A 19,384-nucleotide genomic window follows, 5' to 3' on the forward strand; every position below is an offset into this window, starting at 1 on the left:
GTGGCCCTTTTTTTTTAAAGTCCTTTTTTCTACCACCCTAGAAGTGTTCTTGTGTTATTCACGGCATTTTCTGTACATTCAACACTCGCTTCGCCTATGGAAATCTTCTACCTCCCCTCTAAGGCTTCGCTCAAGGTTGTTCTCCTTTCAGGAGTCTTTAAGTACCTTTTGAATAAACACTTGAACCCACGGCCCTGTGAATTTGAAGCCAATCCTCTCTCGGTGCTTCTCCCATTACCCGAGATGGTCTAAGAACCTTGTCCTTTCCATCTGGTGACTCCATGGATCCCGTGACTAGTCTTCTGCTAGTGTGTAAGCTCCTAGAGGCACATGCTATCATTTTCTTCTTCTAAAGCCCCAAAGTACATGGAACTACATTAAGTGTGTCCTCACTAAGGACTGAACAAGTAGAAATTGGAAGCCAATTTTGGAGAAGCCAGAGCTTTGAAAAAGCTTTTGATAAGGAGGCAACACAGTGGCTAAAAGCGTGGATGTGGGGGTCAGTCAGTCTCAAGTTAGGGTCACTAAGTGACTGACCAGCAGTGGGTCTTAGGCACTTCCTCTACATGACATTGACCATACCTGTCTGATACGGGGACTGTGAACACGGGGGTGGGTGTGGGGGGGCACAAACACACCTTAATATGAAACCTGGGGATCGTGCCAAGGAAGGAACTGCTAGGTGTCTCTCCCCGGAGCTCCAAGGCAGACCTCACAGGGGCCCTTTACTACCTATTATGACTTAGGGAGCAGTCAAGTCCTCAGTGGAAGACTGGCCTGTTCACAACCACTTCCCGCATGCTGACAAGTCCCTGGAACCCCAGTGCCACACGTTTCCTCAAGTTACAGACGTCATGTGGTGCTATTATATGCACTGACAAAAATATTAAGACAGTGTATATAAAAACACTACGTAAACTTGGACTATTTTTATTATACACTTCCACTCAGAGGAAAACAAGTATCTAACCTTTAATTCAATCTCTAGCAGGTTCTGTGAGGGCCTTGAAAATAAGCTGCCCCTTTCCTAGGATTTTCTTCCCTTTCCTGTTTATAGAAGAGTAGAGGTGGTTATTCCAGTCCTCAAAATGAAAACGAAATCTGGAATGGTCTGGAACGGTTATAGTTTGCTCCCTCTGCTGGCCTGAGAGCAGGATCACACTACCTGAGACTAAGTTCAAGTTGTTTATTTTCAGGGATGCGAACTGTAACAATGTAACAGCATTCCACTTAAAGACAAAAAACATAGTCCAGCACTATCTTATATATCTGACAATTAAAAGCAATTTACATCTACCTTTTATTTCTAAGTACTAATTATCTTAGGGTTCAAATCTAGAAAGTTATTTTTGTACAAAGGCTAGCTGCCCTCTTTTTTTTTTTCAAAATTACTTTAAAAGATTCTGCTGTCTCTATAGTTAAGGCTGAGAGAACACTAAAAATACTCAAACTTGCATTTTCCTAGATTTTCTTTGCTACCACTAATTTTTGCAATTACATAATTTATGTCCAAACTTACAAGGTTGTATACACTAATTTAACTGTGAATCACTTTTTTGTATTCAAAGTCTTAGATTATGTATATGAAAGCTAATTTATTAAACCTTTGTACACAAAGATGAATATACCTGTATAGCAAACTTATATGAGGAATGAAGGTACAAAAAAGTAAAAGTGTTATTAAAATTGATGTGTGTAAATCACTTACAAAAATACCCCAAATGGGGTAAAGCTGCTCATCCCTGATTTTTCTCATTTGGTTGTCAGAGTTGCAACATGAATTTAAAATGGTTAGAATTTCTTTCTCTTAAAAAAATGATATATTAAACTTATATACAGGGTAATTAGCAAAATGTAGAAAGGGAAAACAATGTACAAAAGACAGATAAAAACCATCACTCTTGACAGACACAATCCAAAAGTAGTAGAAACCTTAGCAAACTATCTCTAAACCAGCTCATACTTTTATCCCCCAACCCAAGGTCTTATCGGTAAGAATAAAATATAGTAAACCAGCAAGCCCAGCCTTCCTGTTCTTTAAAACAGGCCTGACTTCAGGCCACCATTAAGCTTTGGACAGACTTTTAAACATGGGAGGGACAAATCAGAAAACAATTTATCTCCACTTGGTACTAATTAACAGAACACAAAGTTATAGATAATTAAATAGCTCTTCGCGCTAAGTCAGGCAGTTAGTCAGAGGCCTTTTTGTTTTTCTGCTGGTTTCGGGGCGAGTTCTTTAGCAAATTTCTTATCCTGAGGTACATTCCAGTAGATTCTGCCATGTTCTCAAATTCAAACGGCGTTATTCCGGTTGCAAACTTGCTCATGTCGGGTACAGGACTGTGAGTCTTAGTGGCCAAAGGGCTGGTGTCCCCGTGAAGGGGCTTCTGGCCACCTCCGTTACTAAGGTCGCAGTTCGACACGACCCCGCCGTTACCCAGAGGAACATCCTTACAGTCCGACGGGGCAGACGCCTCCTTCTCCTTCTGACAAAGCAACGGACGCTCAGAATCTGAGCTCGGAGAATGTTCAGCTTTGGGCTTCTCTGTACAAGTGTCTGGTACTTCGGGCTCATTAGGCACCGGCTTTTCAGAGGTTCTCCCCTCTGGAGCAGGGACGTCCAGCTCGTTGGGACAAGGCGACGAGGCGACCGAGTTCCCGGTTAGAGGTGTGTCCCCGGGAATATCGGAATCACTGTTCACGCTCTCGGCCTGCTCCAGAGCCGCCCATATCCGCCTCTGCTGTTCCTCCAGTTCCTCCAGAGTCAGCGAGTCTTCGTCCATGGCCGCGGACGCCGTTCTCGTCTGGGGGGAGTCGCCGGGAGTGAGCGGCGGGGTGCCCTTGGGGAGCGGAGGGGTGAAGACGGGCGGAGGAGTGCCCCGCGGCAGCGGCGGAGGGGTGCCGGGGGGCAGCGGGGGCTGAAACTGAAAAGCTTCGCAGCTTGGAGAGCCGTGTGGGACCTCCGCGTCTGAAAGAGAACAGCGAGGACACCTGAAGTTGTCGCAGCCTTTGGTTTCACCACCGTTTCTCATTTGAACTTGGGTGTATCCAGAGATTCAAAGGCCAAATAAGCTGGCTGGGGAGGAGAACATTCTGAAGGCTTGGGAACCCCAACCCTCCCCAGCCAAGAAGGCCCGCAGGGAGAGCCACAGCTTCCTCCGGCTCAGGGAACTTTAAAGGAACCCCCCCGAAAATCCATCCCTGTGCTGTGCTCATCGCTGTGGAGTGAGCAGCGACGGCACGGAGGCAGTCCTTTCCAGGTAGTCCGCGGCAAGGCAGACCGGGGTCCCTGGAAGAGTGGAGGGGACAGTGGCAGGAGACGCCAGCTGGACAGGCGGCTGCGGGAGGAGGCCAAGCGGAGGAGACAGAGTGGGATACGCCCTGGCCTACTGCCCGGTTCTGCACTTCTGGTCTAGACGGTCCGCCTGACAGTGGGTTCGTGTGACTCACAGGTCACTGCTCCTCGCCACCTGTATGTCCCAGACACAATAGATCTGGCCTGTCCCACACAAAGGATCGTTTCCTCAAACCTGAACTCCGCTCCGACAAGCTGGTCCCACTAACGTCCCACCTGTGGGGTCTGGCTGAAGTCTCCGGAACTGAACCTGTTCATCACGAGTCCTTCCTCTCTCTCTGTCCTCCCAGCCCTGATCCCTGGCTCTCCGCGGCCCTCTCTCTCCTGCAGACTGCCCCAGCCCTGACACTGTATCAGGAATACTGGAATCATCTGTGCCTCTGGACTCAGCTTCCTTATATCCATTCTCCGAACTATTTAGCTTTGTAAACCACAAATCTGGTCCCATTAACCTTCCCACCTCACTAGAAACCCTTCAGGGCTCCCATCACTTATAGGACAAAGGCTGATGATCTCTGCGCCTTGCAAGGCCCTCTAGGGCCAAGAATCTGGCTACTTCCACCAAGTCATTTCTCACTGGCGGGTTTAAGCCCCAGGTGTCACTCTTCCGTTGGACCACTGAGCTGGGACGTCTCATGCTTCCGCATTGACATTTCCCATGGACTCAAACGCCCTAACCCTATTCATCTCCATAGTAATTTATCCCTCAAGATGCAGTTCAGGGGCGCCTGGGTGGCTCAGTGGGTTAAAGCCTCTGCCTTTGGCTCAGGTCATGATTCTCAGAGTCCTGGGATCGAGCCCCATATTAGGCTCTCTGCTCAGCAGGGAGCCTGCTTCGTCCTCTCTCTCTGCCTGCCTCTCTGCCTACTTGTAATTTCTGTCTGTCGAGTAAATAAATAAAATCTTAAAAAAAAAACAACAAAAAAAAGATGCTGTTCAAAGTCGGTCTTGATCATGGTCTATGACCTCATGCAGCACAGCAGTGCGGCTTCTGACACGGGTACAGCCTGTAATCAGCTCTGTGGCTCTGGTCATCTCACCACTGGCCACCACCATTTATATTAAAATGACTTTGCTACCTCTGCACTCCCTAGGCGACACAGACTGGAAACTAAGGACAGCAGCTGGGTCACATGAATCCTCCTATCCTCGGGGTCTAACAGAGGGTCCAAAACAGCCCAGGGGTTTTAAAAATCTGGGAAATCCAACCAAGTAACACAATCCTGACAGCTACACAAAACCAGTCAACTTTCTCATATGGGCAGGGTCCTAGGATCGAGCCCCGCATCGGGCTCTCTGCTCAGTGGGGAGCCTGCTTCCCCCTCTCTCTGCCTGCCTCTCTGCGGGCTTGGGATCTCTGTCAAGTAAATAAACAGAAAAGTCTTAAAAAAAAAAATCAACTCAGAAGAGTAAAGAAAGGCTAAGAGCTGAAAGGAAGGATGCAACACCAGTGACAAGGGCAGGGAGAGCCGTCAGGAGAGAGAAGCCTGAACACAGACACCATTACTGAGGTGGTGCTGGGATCCGGACACCCGGCTAGAAATGGCGCCAAGATGAAGGGCGGACCCAAGTGCAGATGAACGGCATCGCTCAGTCTGGGAACCCCAAGGACGCCATGAGTGCTTTTCACTACAATAAATTCCACGGAAGAGGAGGGGAGGGGCAGGCGGCAGGGAGGACCGAACACCCGTCAGGGAGTTAACCACCCCTGGCTGTTAGGCCTTAAAGAACAAACAATTCCTAAGTGTAACCCAAGCTTCATTTGAGGCTCATCTGCACAGAATATGGTGCTATGTATTCTTTTTTTTCCCTTAAAGATTGTATTTATTGACTTGACAGAGAGAACGATCACAGGTAGGCAGAGAGGCAGGCAGAGAGAGAAGGGGGGAAGCAGACTCCCCGCCGAGCAGAGAGCCGATGCAGGGCTCGATCCCAGGAGGTGCTATGCATTCTTGATGGGAGAACGTCAATACACACCGGGTAAAGACCTAAAAGCAGCTCTAGTTCACAACCCATGGGTTTGTGAGACAGGATCCACTTCACTGACTACATTTGCTAATGAAAAGTTTTCCACAGGAAAATAATCACACCAATTCAAAGTTTCTTCTTGGGAGTGAGCTGAGCCCAGAGTTCTACCCCTGCAGGGCAGGAAGCTGGGCTGGGGCTGCACCAGTCCTGGGGGTGGGAAGGCCCACCTTGCTTTAGGACCACATTCCTGGGTGTTACTAAGCCAGTCTAAGCGAGCAAGCCCTTGTGGCTCTTGTGTAAGCAGCTCTAAAATCTGGCCCTGATAATCTGATATATTACTACTGGTTGACTCACTTAAGTTTTTCAGAACCTAGGTGGGAAAGCAGGCTGCTATCAGCAACTCTCAAAGCCCCTGACATCTGGTGGGTTGAGAGAAAACACAATTATTCACAGAAGGACAGACTGACTGGGGATGGAGACATGCCTGGAGACACATGGTGGTCAAGACATGTGGCTTTAGGGGCGCTTGGGTGGCTCAGTGGGTTAAAGCCTCTGCCTTCGGCTCAGGTCATGATCTCAGGGTCCTGGGATCGAGCCCTGTGTCAGGCTCTCTGCTCAGCAGGGAGCCTGCTTCCTCCTCTCTCTCTACCTGCCTCTCTGCCTACTTGTGATCTCTGTCAAATAAATAAATAAAATCTTAAAAAAAAAAAGACATGTGGCTTTAGGCCCTGAGCTTTAGTGTGTGGTCAGTGATCCTGGTACTTTGTAGACGTTCATATTGGCTCATCTTGGAAGCCTGTGGTTTGGGCAAGGAAGCTCTTGCCATGTGGTCCTTTGTCCTCAGGAGGTGAGGGCATCTTACAGCGGCTTCATTTACAAGTGTGGTTCCTCTAAAGAGGCAGAGGCTTATAAACAAAAACCAGCTGCCACTGCCCATGGTTGGGACCAGTGGGCCTTCCACAAGCAGTCCGAGACCTTGAACTACCCCTAGCAAACGTGTGCCAGCAGGCAGAAGCGTCAGCAGACGTCAGCAGAGGCCCCGCACTAGGCACCACTGATGAAAGGATTCAGTTCAAGGTCACGGGGTGAGCTAAGGCCCGGCTGGCAAAGGTGAGGGTGGCAGGACACCATGTGGCTCACCGCGGGGCACAACCACTCCTCGGGAAATGTGCCCACGCCAGACCCGACAGCACAGTGTGGCAACGCCCATATCGGGCCTTTCATGCCCCAGGGGTTTTGTTCTGAACAGTCCTACTTGCCTTGCAGACACCCAGTGAGGTTCTAACCAAACTGCTCATCCCAGTGGTGCAGGTGTGTGGTCTCCTGCTCCCAATTCCATTCCAGACTGAGAGCCATGGAGGGAAGGTGCAGGCACTGAACTTGGATTCTCAAGACTTAGGGACCTGAGATGAAGCATCTTACCACATCACAGGGGCTCAGGCTGGCTCTGGACTGGCTAATGATACATGGGAGAGAGGGAGGGAGGGGAAAGGAAAGAAAGTTGGGGAGAGGAGGGAGAAACTTCCCTTGGGAGGCAGGTTTCTCAGGCCTCAACAATTCCCTAATAGGAAATAAACGATGCTCCTGGGACAGGGTTGAAGACACCTGCACGCCAAGTGCAGGCCTGGTGACAGGGTGCTCCACTGCTTCTCAAACTCTAAGATGCAGAAACTATGTCTCAAAAGGTTGAAAACTGAGGCACCAGGGTGACTCAGTTAAGCGCATGACTCTTGGTTTCAACTCAGGTCACAATCTCAGGGTCCTGGGATCCAGCCCTGCACTGGGATTCTCTCTCCTCCCTCCCTGCCCCTCCTCCTCTTTAAAAAAAAAAAAAAAAGTTCATAACACCAAGCACAGGTGGCTTCTCCCTAAAGATATTCAAAATTCACCTCCTAGGGAGATTCCTTCCAACATAATTTGGAATTTAAGTGCACGGGCAGTGGGGTCAGACAACTGGCACCGGCACCGACAGAAGTCCTTAAGAGACAAAAACCACAAATTGCCCTTGCTCAGAAATCCTGGCCATGGCCTCTGGTAACACTGAGAACTGTTGGCCTTCAGGAACCTAATCCTGTCTCGGACAACTGCTTTCGAATTACGGAGAATTGCTTGTTTTCATAAAAGTTCATAAATACGGCAAAGGCCGTCATGATTCTGTTGTGAACTCGCTGACCTGGTGAGAAGTGACGCTGGGTACTGAAATCAGGTGGCAGTTACTAAACGCCGGGGCTGTGACCGTTGTTCTGACAGCGAGAACTTTGGAGGCTCAGACTAAGCAGAGCAAAAATTTTGGGAAAGGGGAGTGGGAAACTTTGAGTTGAGACTTTAAGGGGATTTAATCTGTGACCTTTAAATTCTCCCTGGGAATTTACAGTTAAGAGGGGGATCCACAATCTTACTGGGGCCATCTGTACCGCCAGCATCTTCTCATCACGGTATCTACATGCACTTCATCTTCATGTTGCCATTTAATCTCACTCTAGAATGTCTGATGTGCAAAAAGGTCCAAAAGAGCTGGACGTAATTTGGATGTAATAGTGCAAAGAGTGAGTTTTCAGTCTTGCATTCAGAGTAGCTCTGCGATTTATCAAATTAACATAAAGTTCTGATTCATTCCAGAGCTTTCTGGGGGCAACACCTAGGCTACACAGCAGCAGCCCCAAGGGGAAGCCCAAAGGACCTGTGGCCGGCATCGGGGGGTGAGGGACTCAGCAAGGTGGGTACGCACCTGCCCTGATCCACTACTGGCCTGCTGAGGCTGGTCACAGCTGTGTTGGCCACAGCTTCCCTGGTTAAGCCCAGAGGATTAAGAGAATAAAAAGCCAGAGAACTCTCGGAGGGCAAGACCACTGTTCCCCTGTGAGTTTCAGGGAGGACAGATTTCTTATGGCCTCTCTTCACTGAAGGGAAGGGTGAATTACCAAGTTGGGGTATTATGGGAAAAACAACGGGGGAAGTTTGGCTCAGTCTTTCTTGCTCTTGGCATGGAGCTGCTAAAGCAGACCACTTTCCACCATCTGTCCCAGAGCACTGTGCCTATTGGAGGGGCAGTCCAGATCCAAGACCACCAGGACTGGCTGGGCCGGACTGCCTGAGTCAGAAACTCCATAAGCTGGGCCCCTTGGCCCTCACACCAAGACCTCGAACCAGCACTAGAGGCGCTGCTCTCATCTACAAGGACAAAATCAAAACATTCTTTTCGGTGCTCCTAAGGCCCCTGCCCTCCTTCCTAATGGGACTCAGGAGCACACACATTGGCCCTACCTTCTCAGTGAAACCAAGACCAGAGGATGACACCTACCTGAGTCGAGCTCCATGTCTGCAGGCGAGGCTGCTGAGCCGCCTTCCTTCTTCTGCTTCTTCGGGCTGCTAGGGCTGGACTGGGAGGAGGACCTCTTGCTGCCAGACCTCACACCTGGCTAAGAGAGGAGTCACACCAAGCACGAGTTAATGGAGTAGATGAAGAACTAGATTCCATGCCTTCCCTCCAATACCCTGCAGACACCCAATCTGCAGGCAAGTGCAGGTACAGGGTCAATGCAGAGACCCTTTTCTTTGTGACTCAAGCAGAAAAGCGAGTGTTTTATACACAAAACAAAAGAGCACTGAGATGCTAGAGTTACAAAATCTTAGAAATACAGGCAATACATTCTTATCAACCACACCCTAAAAAGCTATTTACCGCTTGGAAGTTAGAAGTCAGGTAATTGGCAAACACGTCTTTCTGCTGACACGCCTGCATCGGTATGGACCCAAACATTCTCCACTCCTAATGAAGACAGAAGGAAAAAGCAAGCCTGGATTTTGAAAACATCATACTTTTGAGATTTTGTAAAGTGGAGGTCTCAAATTACATTTCTGCTTCATATCTGACTTTTGCTTTTGGGGGGAATTAATGAAAGTGATGGTGCATTTAAGGGGGGGAAAAAAAGCCAACCAACTCCACCTGCAAAATGATCTGAACTGAATACTAAAAGCCTACTTGACAAAATCACTTGGCCCTAAAGGGCTCCACCTACTGCAAGCAGAAGTTCTAAGCAGTGGTGGCGTGAAGACGCAGCCTCGTCAGGCCTCCCTCCCCCCAGGCCCCGGCACTAACCACAGCACCTTTGCTCCTACACACTCGCTCACGCTGAGCTTCCCTCTTCTGTTCTTTGGCTTTCCAAACCCAGCCCTCATCTGTAAGGTTCAACAATCACCTCTCCTCTTAAGAGCACATGCTACAGTGGTTCTCAAGGAAAATCACTTCAAGTCTCCTGTCAAACCTACAGATTCCAGGTCAAGTCTGTTAAATCCAAGGGTGGGACTCATCAACGTGCATGTCTCCCGGGCACCCCTGGCGGACTCTGATGTAGGCTTGTCCTGGGACCGTTTCCAGAGGCTTGGATAGCTCGAGCCACGCGGTTTAGCCCTGAATTAATTACACACTTGTCTTCCCATCTATTCGCTAGACTCTAAGTGCAGACCTTTGGCTTCTGCTCTGCTGCCCAGTTTCTAAGAACACCTAAGAAGGTATTTGTTACTGAAATGTCACCACCACCACCACTACCATAAGAGGCCACTGTCAAGTCTTGAAACATAAATGAAATTTGGGAGAGATTCAGTGTAGAAAACCATTCTCTATAGAATGAGAAATTTTACTTTGAAGAGAAGAAAGGAAAGAACAGGGGGAAAGGAATTATAGCATAGAAAAAAGGCTTTACTTTCCAAGTAATTACACAGAACTTACAATACTGCCTCAGAACCATCCCCTGTTTTAAAAACATAATCTTTTACTTTTAGACTTACAGAATCTAACCATTCTTTTTAAGCTCTTTTTCATAGGCATAAAATCTGAAAAAAATGTTTTTTGGTTTTTGGTTTTTAAATGAACCCAATATTTCACTTAAGCGTCTCATCAACGTGGGGGCCTGGGTGGCTCAGTCAGTTACACGTCTGCCTGTGGCTCAGGTCATGATTGAAGGGCATCTGCTTCTCCCTCTCCCTCTGCCCTCCCCACCCCTCATGCCCTCCCTTTGTCTCTCTCTCAAATGAATAAATCAAATCTTAAAAAAATAAAAAAGGGTTCTAGTCAACATAAGGGGAAGTAACAAAATTAAACACACTAGTAACGTATTTATTTCTTTACATAACAGTAACTGCTACTTAAACTAATGTTTTGAACAACTGTTACAATAAAGTCCCACCCCAGAAGAATTAAAAAAATATATATATATATATACTTACATCTGGAATTCCTCTGGGAGTAGATATATTAAAACCTGGATAGTTTACCAGTTTCGAGAGATCGTAGGTGACGCTTTTATTCTGTGGGGCTTCCCCAGCTTCCGCTTCCCCATCAGCACCATCTGCAGTAGACCAGCAGAGCGTTCAGACTGCTGGATACCAACACCAGTCCCTTTCCAGACCAAAAGTGGGCTGGGCAAGGGCTTACATTCAAGGCAACAGAATCATTCGGAGAATAGTTTTGATTACAGTTTTTCTGGAACATCAGATTAGGACTTTTAAACAATGTAGACAGGATAGTTTAATAAAAGTAAGTGTTTAAAATCTTGGAAACTGGGGTGCCTGGGTGGCTCAGAAGGTTAAGCCTCTGCCTTGGGCTCAAGTCATGATCTCAGGGTCCTGGGATCGAGCCCCACGTCGGGCTCTTTGCTAAGCAGGGAGACTGCTTCCTCCTCTCTCTCTGCCTCGCTCCTACTTGTGATCTCTCTGTCAAATAAAAAAAAAAAACTCTAAAAAAAATCTTGGAAACCCGGGTTCATCTGTGGGTTGCTTAAAAGCCTAGTCTGCACTGATCTGATGACTTGCCTGATCCTCTATTTCAATGCCTTTATTCTGTTTAGTAAACAAGTATTTCTTATGTACCACACACTGTTTTAAATGGTTTACAAGTATTAGCTCTGCTCACCGTCATAACAACCTTAAGAGGTACATACTATTAAAACCGCTTTACAGATGACAGAAGGGTATTTGGGAACCACTTTATTATTCTGGAAACTACTGAATAAATCATGCGTCTGTTTTTGCCAGTCCGAAGATGTCTACATATATAAGGTAATCAGTTTGCGAGAAGTTTCTTTTTAGACAAGTATTCCAGCTAATAAGCTAAGAAGTAATGAAGAATGAGACTATAACCATTTTGCAGCCTATCATTAACAGGTGTAGACAGGCAATGGTGATCGGTGACTGGTTCCGTCACAACAAAAGGAAGGGCAGAGAACCGTGCTAATGCAACACGCCGTGGGGATGCGGCAGGAAAATCTCGAAAGCTCAAAAGGACAAAACACAGTTTTGTTAAAAGCGAGGAAGGCAATCTATAGACTAAGAGATTCAATCATCCACAACCTTTTGTCCAAAGACTCTCTAATCCAACAAACTTAAAAAAAAAAAATAGAGGAAAAGGAAAGACAACAGAAATGAGAACACCTACAGAAAGTGGCAGGAAGGACACCTGAATGCCAAAATGACTTGGGAACTGTCCTAAATAGCTCTTCAGCACTAATTGAGAAGGGATGGCTTGGTGAATTTTTAAAAATATTTTTAATTACCAGGAGCTTGGGTGGCTGGGTCAGGGAAGCATCTACCTTTGGCTCGGGTCATGATCCCAAGGTCCCGGGATCAAGTCCCACAACTGGGCTCCCTGCTCAGAGGGGAGTCTGCTTCTCCCTCTGCCCCCCGACCCCCGCTCATGTTTTCTCTCACAAGAATAAATAAAAAAATCTTAAAAAAAAAATTTTTTTTTAATTACCTAAATAATACAAAGAAACATTTCATTTTTAAAAGATTTAGAGCATCAGAGAGAATCAAGTCTCTAGTCTAATCCTCTTTCCTTCTCAGGGGGAACCACTGTTGAGCTTCCCACATCGGTTAAGACGTTTTAAGTTTTTTTTTTTAAGCCAAAGAGGGAGAGATGTACTTAAATAAGGTGGTCAGGAGCGCCTGGGTGGCTCAGATGGTTAAGCATCTGACTCCTGGATTTGGCTCAGTTCCTAATCTGGCTCCTGAGATCGAGCCCTGCCTGATCAGTGGGAGTTTGCTTGGACAGTCTCTCCTGCCTGTTCCAGCTCATGGGCACCTCTCTCTCTCCCTCTCAAATAAAAACATAAATCTTAGATAGACAAATAGATAAAGATGGTCAGGAAAGGCATCTCTTGAGTCTGAATCCTAAAATCTAAATGGTTCTCAGTTAACATCTTTTAAAAATATTCTATATAAATGTCCTCAGAAAAATCAATGAGTATGGTTTCATCCATGTGGAATTCTTTTTTCTTCCTTTCCTTCCTACTTCCCTACCTTTCATGTACGATGAATGGCGTCATTGGTAAACTAGGCAGAAATGCAGTACTGCACAGAGATTTTGCCATGTCAGCTCACACAGATTCATTCTACTCCTTAAGGATGACAGGGATTCCACAGCCCAGATCCACCATAATGATTTAGTCATTTTTCTTTAGGGCCTTAATGTTTTTAATTGTTCATAGTCACAGTCAATGCTACAAAAATATACATACTTTCCTTGTGCAAGTGTGAATATTTTTCTAGAGTAGACACCTAAGAGAGGGGTTCTAGATCACAGGAGGGTTTATATAATCTGTATGTCTAGGTCTACTGGCACTGATGAATAGATTTGTTAACATTTCTCTCTTCTTTTTTTGAAGATTTTATTTATTTGAGAGACTGAGCAGAGGGGGAGAGGGAGAGGGAGGAGCAGACCCCCCGCTGAGGGGCTCAATCCTAGGACCCCCAGATCACCACCTGAGCCTAAGACAGATGCTTAACCCACGAGCCACCCAGGTGCCCTTCTGTTACCATTTCTAAGGAAGGCAAGAGCTTATGAGGATTAGCTGGAGAGCTAATGCTCTGGCCTCAGTAGTCACTGAGCAGGTCCAGATAAACCATCTGATAATTTTCAATGAAGTTTTAGTTCCTTGTTTGTAAAACAAAGGAAAGACCATCATGATAGTTTTCAGTCAGCTCCACACACACTGAATAAGCCAGCCATTCCTCTCAGGTATTACTGTAATTCTCTAGGGGGAGGGGAGGGAAGTAACCTTTAACTTGACTTAGCTAACTTAACACACTATACCTTTTCCATCATAGAGTGCAAGCCCTGAGTTCTCCAGCTCGGCCTCTTTGAGCCACCCGGGGGGGTAACCGAGCTGGCGCATACGATATATAAAAGGCGGAAGGCTCTTGTCCGTCACCCCGAGCGCATCCTGAAGTTCCTCACTAAAGATAAACAAAAGAGGAGAAAGAAAGACAGTATTCGTGTTTGGATGAAAACACAAACTGTCCCCCATGTTTTAAAACCATTGTGTGTCTTATGTTACACATGGTGAAACGGTGCTTAACAAACACACAGGGGAGATGCCAATGAATGTTCCTGAAGGAACGGATGCATATTCTCTCGGTGCTGGGGCACGCCTCTATACCTGCGATTACCCTTCAGACACAGAGAATGCTCCAAACACGGGTGACACAAACGACACTCTATGGGAAAAAAATCAGAGGTACCTAATGACTCCCGGCTTGAATCTTCCAAATCTTTCTTCCACCTCTTCCGCATGGTACCGCTGCTGAAAATTCTGGCTGTTCGCCTCACCACAGGCATCCATATATTCTTTTCTCTTTTCACTTATTCGAGCAGCATTCCGCGGCTAGATCACAGTGCATTTGAAAAAAGTGTTAAGAAGCAGTTTAGAAATTATTTCAGGAATTAAATAAATACAAGCATTCTGTTTTAGGTCAAGCAAACAGATTATCCCAGTTTTAATACAAAACGAACGAGAAAACAGAGTAGATATTCTAGAAAAACAGGCAAAGAGAAGAAACAGTCATTTTAATTTCTGATTATCTCGATATTATCTTAACATAAAATCAAGTTTCTAGAATTAACTCTAAAAAGTAACTCTCCTGTTTCATTCATCTCAGACACACAGCACTGTAATAATCCCTTTTAAAATCTAAGGTCTTAAAGTTTAAGTACAAATTTGAAAAGGTTTCAAATTCAAGGACCAAAAGAAAGTGAATACAACAAGTTTATCTATTTCACACAATGGCATAAATGTGTGGAAAACATTAGAAAGTTCTAGGTCAAAGATTTTTTTTTTTATATGAGAAAAATTTACCATTGGGCAATCTTTCATTTGATGTTCTTCAGAACCACAATTGAAACAGTGAGGCTTTGGCCTATTTGGTCAAAAAACAAAGATGTGCATAACGTAAATGAGGACATAAAAGCAAATCAATACAATTCTTTAATGACAGCAATGTGTTCAGAGAGACAAGGCACGTAGATCACAGATTACTAATATCTGCACTCATGAGTACACTTTCACCTTCTGTACTCAGCGACTTAAACAGTACTTTTAACTCTTTTAACCAAGGACCCTTATGTTCCCGACTGATCTGTCACCTCTGGGTTTTGTGAGTGGTTAATAAGAGAAGAACCGAGGCAAACAGATTGTATTTCCTTTAGGTTAACTTGGGAAGGGGCAGGTCATACTAAGACAGCAATCAAACCGACAGCAACAACAACACCTTTCCACCCACCCAAGCATATTAGGCGTGAACCAATGAATTCCAATAAACAGATGACTGATTTAAACATATTAAATGTCTATACATGAAAATTCTAGCTTAATCTGTCATTTACTTATAGTAAGCCAGCAATGAAGAATATTAATTTTTCAAGCTAAAAGAGTTTATGGTTTTGGTTAAAAAAGTCTTAAGAAGAAGAAAACAAAACAACTCCCCACACAAACCTTTTTGCCTTTACTTGTATTTCTTGCCCTTCTAGAGAAACAATGTGGCTGAAGACTTGCTGGTACCTTTAGTGAATTTTATTAAGGAATAGTTATCATAGTCTGCAAAATTTGGTAAATTTTTTAAAAGGTGAGCTTAATGGCAAGATGCATAAAAGATCTTCATTCACTATGTAGGATACTTGGGTATTTCCCATCCTTCGGTAAGCTGAGGGTTTTCATTTAGTAGCGGTTGCCCCAATTTATCAAGGCAAAAATTAGTAAAATACAGGACACTTCCTACAACCTGCAGAAAACAAGTCAAAAAATATTGCTATTTAAGCAGAAAAAAAAAAGACATTAAATTATGTAAGACTATGATTAATTGTTTTAACCATTTAATTTTGGAAGAAATTCTTAGAAGTCATAATCCACTCCCTAGTTAGAAAGGAGCCAGATTTTGAGGTGTAAGCAAGAGCTGCTTCTTTCAACGCCCCTGTGTCTCCCAGATCAGAGCGCCCCTCTCAAGAGATCATTACTATTAGCTGCATTCTGCTCAGACATTAAAAATAAAAACTTTTGACTCTCACGTTTCCCTCCAATTCCCCATCTCTTTGCTTCCCTTGGTGGCAAGACAATTCAGAGAAGTCCGCTGTGTTTACTATTTTCATCCTATCTCCCATTCCCCCTTTTCTTTTTCCCTCTGATTCAGGGGGGAATTTCATAGACAAAAACTGAAAAAAAAAAAATGGTACAGTGAACACCCAGCTACATCCTCTCTACCCAGATTCAACTGCTGGGATCTTCCACGCACGTGCGCACGCGCACACACATACTTTTCACTGAGCTGTGGGGAGAAAGTGCTGCCACCAACAACTTAGTCTGAGCTATTATTTTCCCCCACCTGACATTAACATAGTAACTCCTAACTGGTTTCCAGCTTCCACACATAACCAGCTACACAATATTTTCATGACCCCTCACCCATGAACACTTTAGGATAGGTCTTTTTCCTACACCCACAATACCACTGTCACACCTAAGAAAATTAATAAATCCTTAATATCATCTATATCCAATTTCTACAGTTTTCCCAACTGTCCCCCAAATGCCTTTTTTCCCCCTAAGCAAGGATTTAAGGTTCATGTGTTGTATTTAGGTGTTAAATCATTTTGGTCCCCCACTCCCCCCCCCCCCCATAGGTGGCCCTGCCATTCTCTCTTGAACGTCTCTGGGAAGACTTCTGTTCCTGTCATGGCACTCCGTGCCCCGATGACCCGCACACGGCCAAACTCACTGGACGGCTCCGTCTTCATCTCAGTCTCTGAGCAACAACTGACAGGTGATTTCTCCTTCCTCAGAGACACACTTCTTTTGGCTTCGAGGAACGGTGCTCTACCCTGCTGACCAGTCCTTCTCATCTCTCCATCTTCCATGAGGCCTGGTCCCCGTCCTCTCTACCTGTGCTCTCGAGGTGACTTATCCAGACCATGGTATGAAGGATGAGTAAATGCTGACAACACCCAATACCCAGTGCTGCCTAAACTCCAATCTCGTATATTCAAGTGCCAACGGATGGCTCTCCCGGACACGTAAGAGGCATCTCAAACTCACCTACTTAAAACTGAACTGGATTCCGATTCCCCCCTAAACCCTCTCTTCCCACCAGTTTCTCCCATCACAGTAAAGGCGAGGACCCTCTTCCAGCTGCTAAGGCCAAAAACCTGAGTCATTCTGACGGCTCTCTCACTTTCGTGTTCTACACACCCAATTCATCAGCACATCTGATCAGTTCTATTTCCAAGGTATGTCCACGGTTGAACCACTTCTCACTTCCACCACCGGCTCTCCGGACTAACCTGCCATCTTCCCTCACCTGAGATCAATACAGTAACTTTCTCGCTGGCTTCCAGCTTCTACATGTAAACCAGCAACAGATTACCTTCCACAGAGAAGCCAATTCTTTTAAAAATTCAAGTCCTATCATGTCACATTTCTACGGAAAAGCCTCAAGTGGCAGAGCCCATACCCCGATGGCTTATAAGGCAATATAAAGATCTAGATCTTATGTTCCAGGGTCAGAAGGACTAGATTCAAACCCTGGCTGATGCTGACTTATTTTCTTCAGAGCTCCACTTTCCCCCACCAGAATGTAATTCAACGAGAGCAGAGACTTTGCCCTTCTTTCTCATTGCTGTGTCCCTGAATTCAAAGGGGTCCCTGGCAATAAGGGAGCCTTCGGTAAATATTTATTACTCTTTATTAAAGGACTAACTGAATAATACATAAAATTCCCACTTTCCAGGCAGATGCCACTCTAAATCCAGAACCCTAGAGTCAGATGGGACATGAAAAGTCATGTAGTTCAAATTCTTTGTTTAAAGCACCAACAGGATCTCAGATTTTGACTTTTTACAGTGACATGGAATTTGCTTCCTTCTTTTTTTTTTGAATGAGACCTACCACTTCGTTTTCACATCTCTGATATAAATGTGCACTGAAAGTTGACTTGCAATGTGCCTGTCTATAGTCTATCCAGTCACTGGTCCTGGTTCTGCCACTTGGCACTACGAGTGATTGAAAATGACACCTTTTGGAAGTAACAGCCTTTATGGCATTTGCAGAGATGGGATACCCCGTCGAGCTCTTCAGCAACGCTGGGGACTCATCACCCCAGCAGCCCCACGTCTTCAAGACTGTGGTCTGTCAATGGGGCACGATACTCCCTAAACATGAAAACTAGTCTGCCTTCAACAGAATACAAGATTACATCATCATCTTAAAAAATTCTAAGATGAAAAATCACACCACCCCACTGCACTGACACAGTGAGATTCCTCGTAGGTATGGAAAGTCCTAAATGTAGGCTCATCCCTGTTGTGCTTCTATTTTTCACCCACCATCTGAGCTTGTCAACATTTTTAATCTCCTATCTGCCATCTGTTATGTTAGTTACTTATCTGTCCCCTCTCAGCCTCAGCCATCTGTAAGTGCAACATGCACGCGTTCTAGATCGTCATCCACGCATTCTAGATGGTCATCCACGCATTCTAGATCGTCATCCACATTCATGAACATCAATAAAAAGAAGGTTGTCAGGACAAAAGTCCTCCAAAGTATGTCTATGGTGTATGCGATAGTTATTAAAAAGCAAACTATACTATTTAGAGGCTGAAGTCTACACTCTTGTTGATAACAAATTTCATGAAAAGATGGGGATCATTTGAGGCCACATGGCTATACCACCTTAATGATACCCGAATGACACAGGATAGGAAACATGTTATCTACAGAATTCAAAACTAAAATGTCCATACTTACACTAAAAGCTTCCTTGTTGTTTTTAATGGCACAGGATTCTTCTACTTTATGGTCCTCTTCTAGCATAACACTAGATGGCTAACACAAAGAAAAACACACGTTACCAAAATAACTAATTTTTAACACTTCAAATTTTTAATATTAGAAATTTAAATACACCCCTTTATTTTCTAATACATATCACTAAGGTACATATAGTTCTTAATTCATTACTGTCATAATCAGTAAATTTGGAAGAAATGCTTACGAAATAAATTTCACAAGTTGGAAAATTTAAAAATTTTATAAAAGATACAAAGACAGCACCTTCCGAAGCATTAGTTCACGTTATGCTTTCACTATGCTTTTCACTAATTCATGCATTAAATTGAATGAATAAATATTTAAATTCTCAATACTTAAACTGACAAAGCAGACTTTATCTTGAAGTCAGGTAACCAGACAACTTTAAAAATATGTGATTCTACACTATTGGTTAATATGGACAGTATAGCCCTCATACACCTTAGGCTGCTATAAAATTCTGAAGTGTTCCCGGAATCAAAAATTAGGTAATATTCAGGGATGCCTGGGTGGCTCAGTTGGTTAAGCGGCTGCCTTCGGCTCAGGTCATGAACCCAGAGTCCTGGGATCAAGTCCCGCATCAGGCTCCTTGCTTGGCGGGGAGCCTGTTTCTCCCTCTGCCTCTGCCTGCCACTCTGCCTGCCTGTGGTTGCTCTCGCTTCTCTATGACAAATAAATAAAATAAAATCCTTAAAAAAAAAAAAATTAGGTAATATTCAGTATAGTTTTTATTGTTAAATGTATTTTGTTTCTTGAATCTTTAAAAATTATATATAACACATGAAAATTAAAAATGATGAAAATTTAACTAATCAGAACACCATTCCACAACCTGATGATAAACAGCTAACAACCTTTACTTGAAGGACTCTACTTACCTTAATTGGGAATTAAAAAAGAAAAAGCCCCGAAATCGTAATTCTGATTT

At 44.7% G+C, this 19,384-nt stretch overlaps 1 protein-coding gene across 2 annotated transcripts in view; it reads right to left on the minus strand.

Moving 5' to 3' along the window:
• Positions 1–914: 914 nt before the first annotated feature.
• The window catches only part of ZCCHC8 (zinc finger CCHC-type containing 8), a 28,433-nt gene continuing 9,963 nt past the window's right edge, over positions 915–19,384 (minus strand). The window contains exons 5-14 of one of the 2 annotated variants that reach the window (XM_044243434.1): positions 18,394–18,471; positions 15,276–15,379; positions 15,094–15,159; positions 14,458–14,518; positions 13,844–13,986; positions 13,416–13,558; positions 10,553–10,674; positions 9,009–9,095; positions 8,628–8,745; positions 915–2,971 (exon numbers count right to left, since the gene is read on the minus strand). In XM_044243434.1, the coding sequence (XP_044099369.1) occupies positions 2,193–2,971; positions 8,628–8,745; positions 9,009–9,095; positions 10,553–10,674; positions 13,416–13,558; positions 13,844–13,986; positions 14,458–14,518; positions 15,094–15,159; positions 15,276–15,379; positions 18,394–18,471 (1,701 nt within the window). In that variant the 3' untranslated portion in view covers positions 915–2,192. Of the gene's footprint in view, positions 2,972–8,627; positions 8,746–9,008; positions 9,096–10,552; positions 10,675–13,415; positions 13,559–13,843; positions 13,987–14,457; positions 14,519–15,093; positions 15,160–15,275; positions 15,380–18,393; positions 18,472–19,384 lie in introns of those variants that run through there. The other variant, XM_044243436.1, reaches the window with a different exon arrangement.

This window comes from Neovison vison, chromosome 3 (genome assembly GCF_020171115.1).
Source record: "Neovison vison isolate M4711 chromosome 3, ASM_NN_V1, whole genome shotgun sequence".
Classification (NCBI taxonomy): domain Eukaryota; kingdom Metazoa; phylum Chordata; class Mammalia; order Carnivora; family Mustelidae; genus Neogale; species Neogale vison.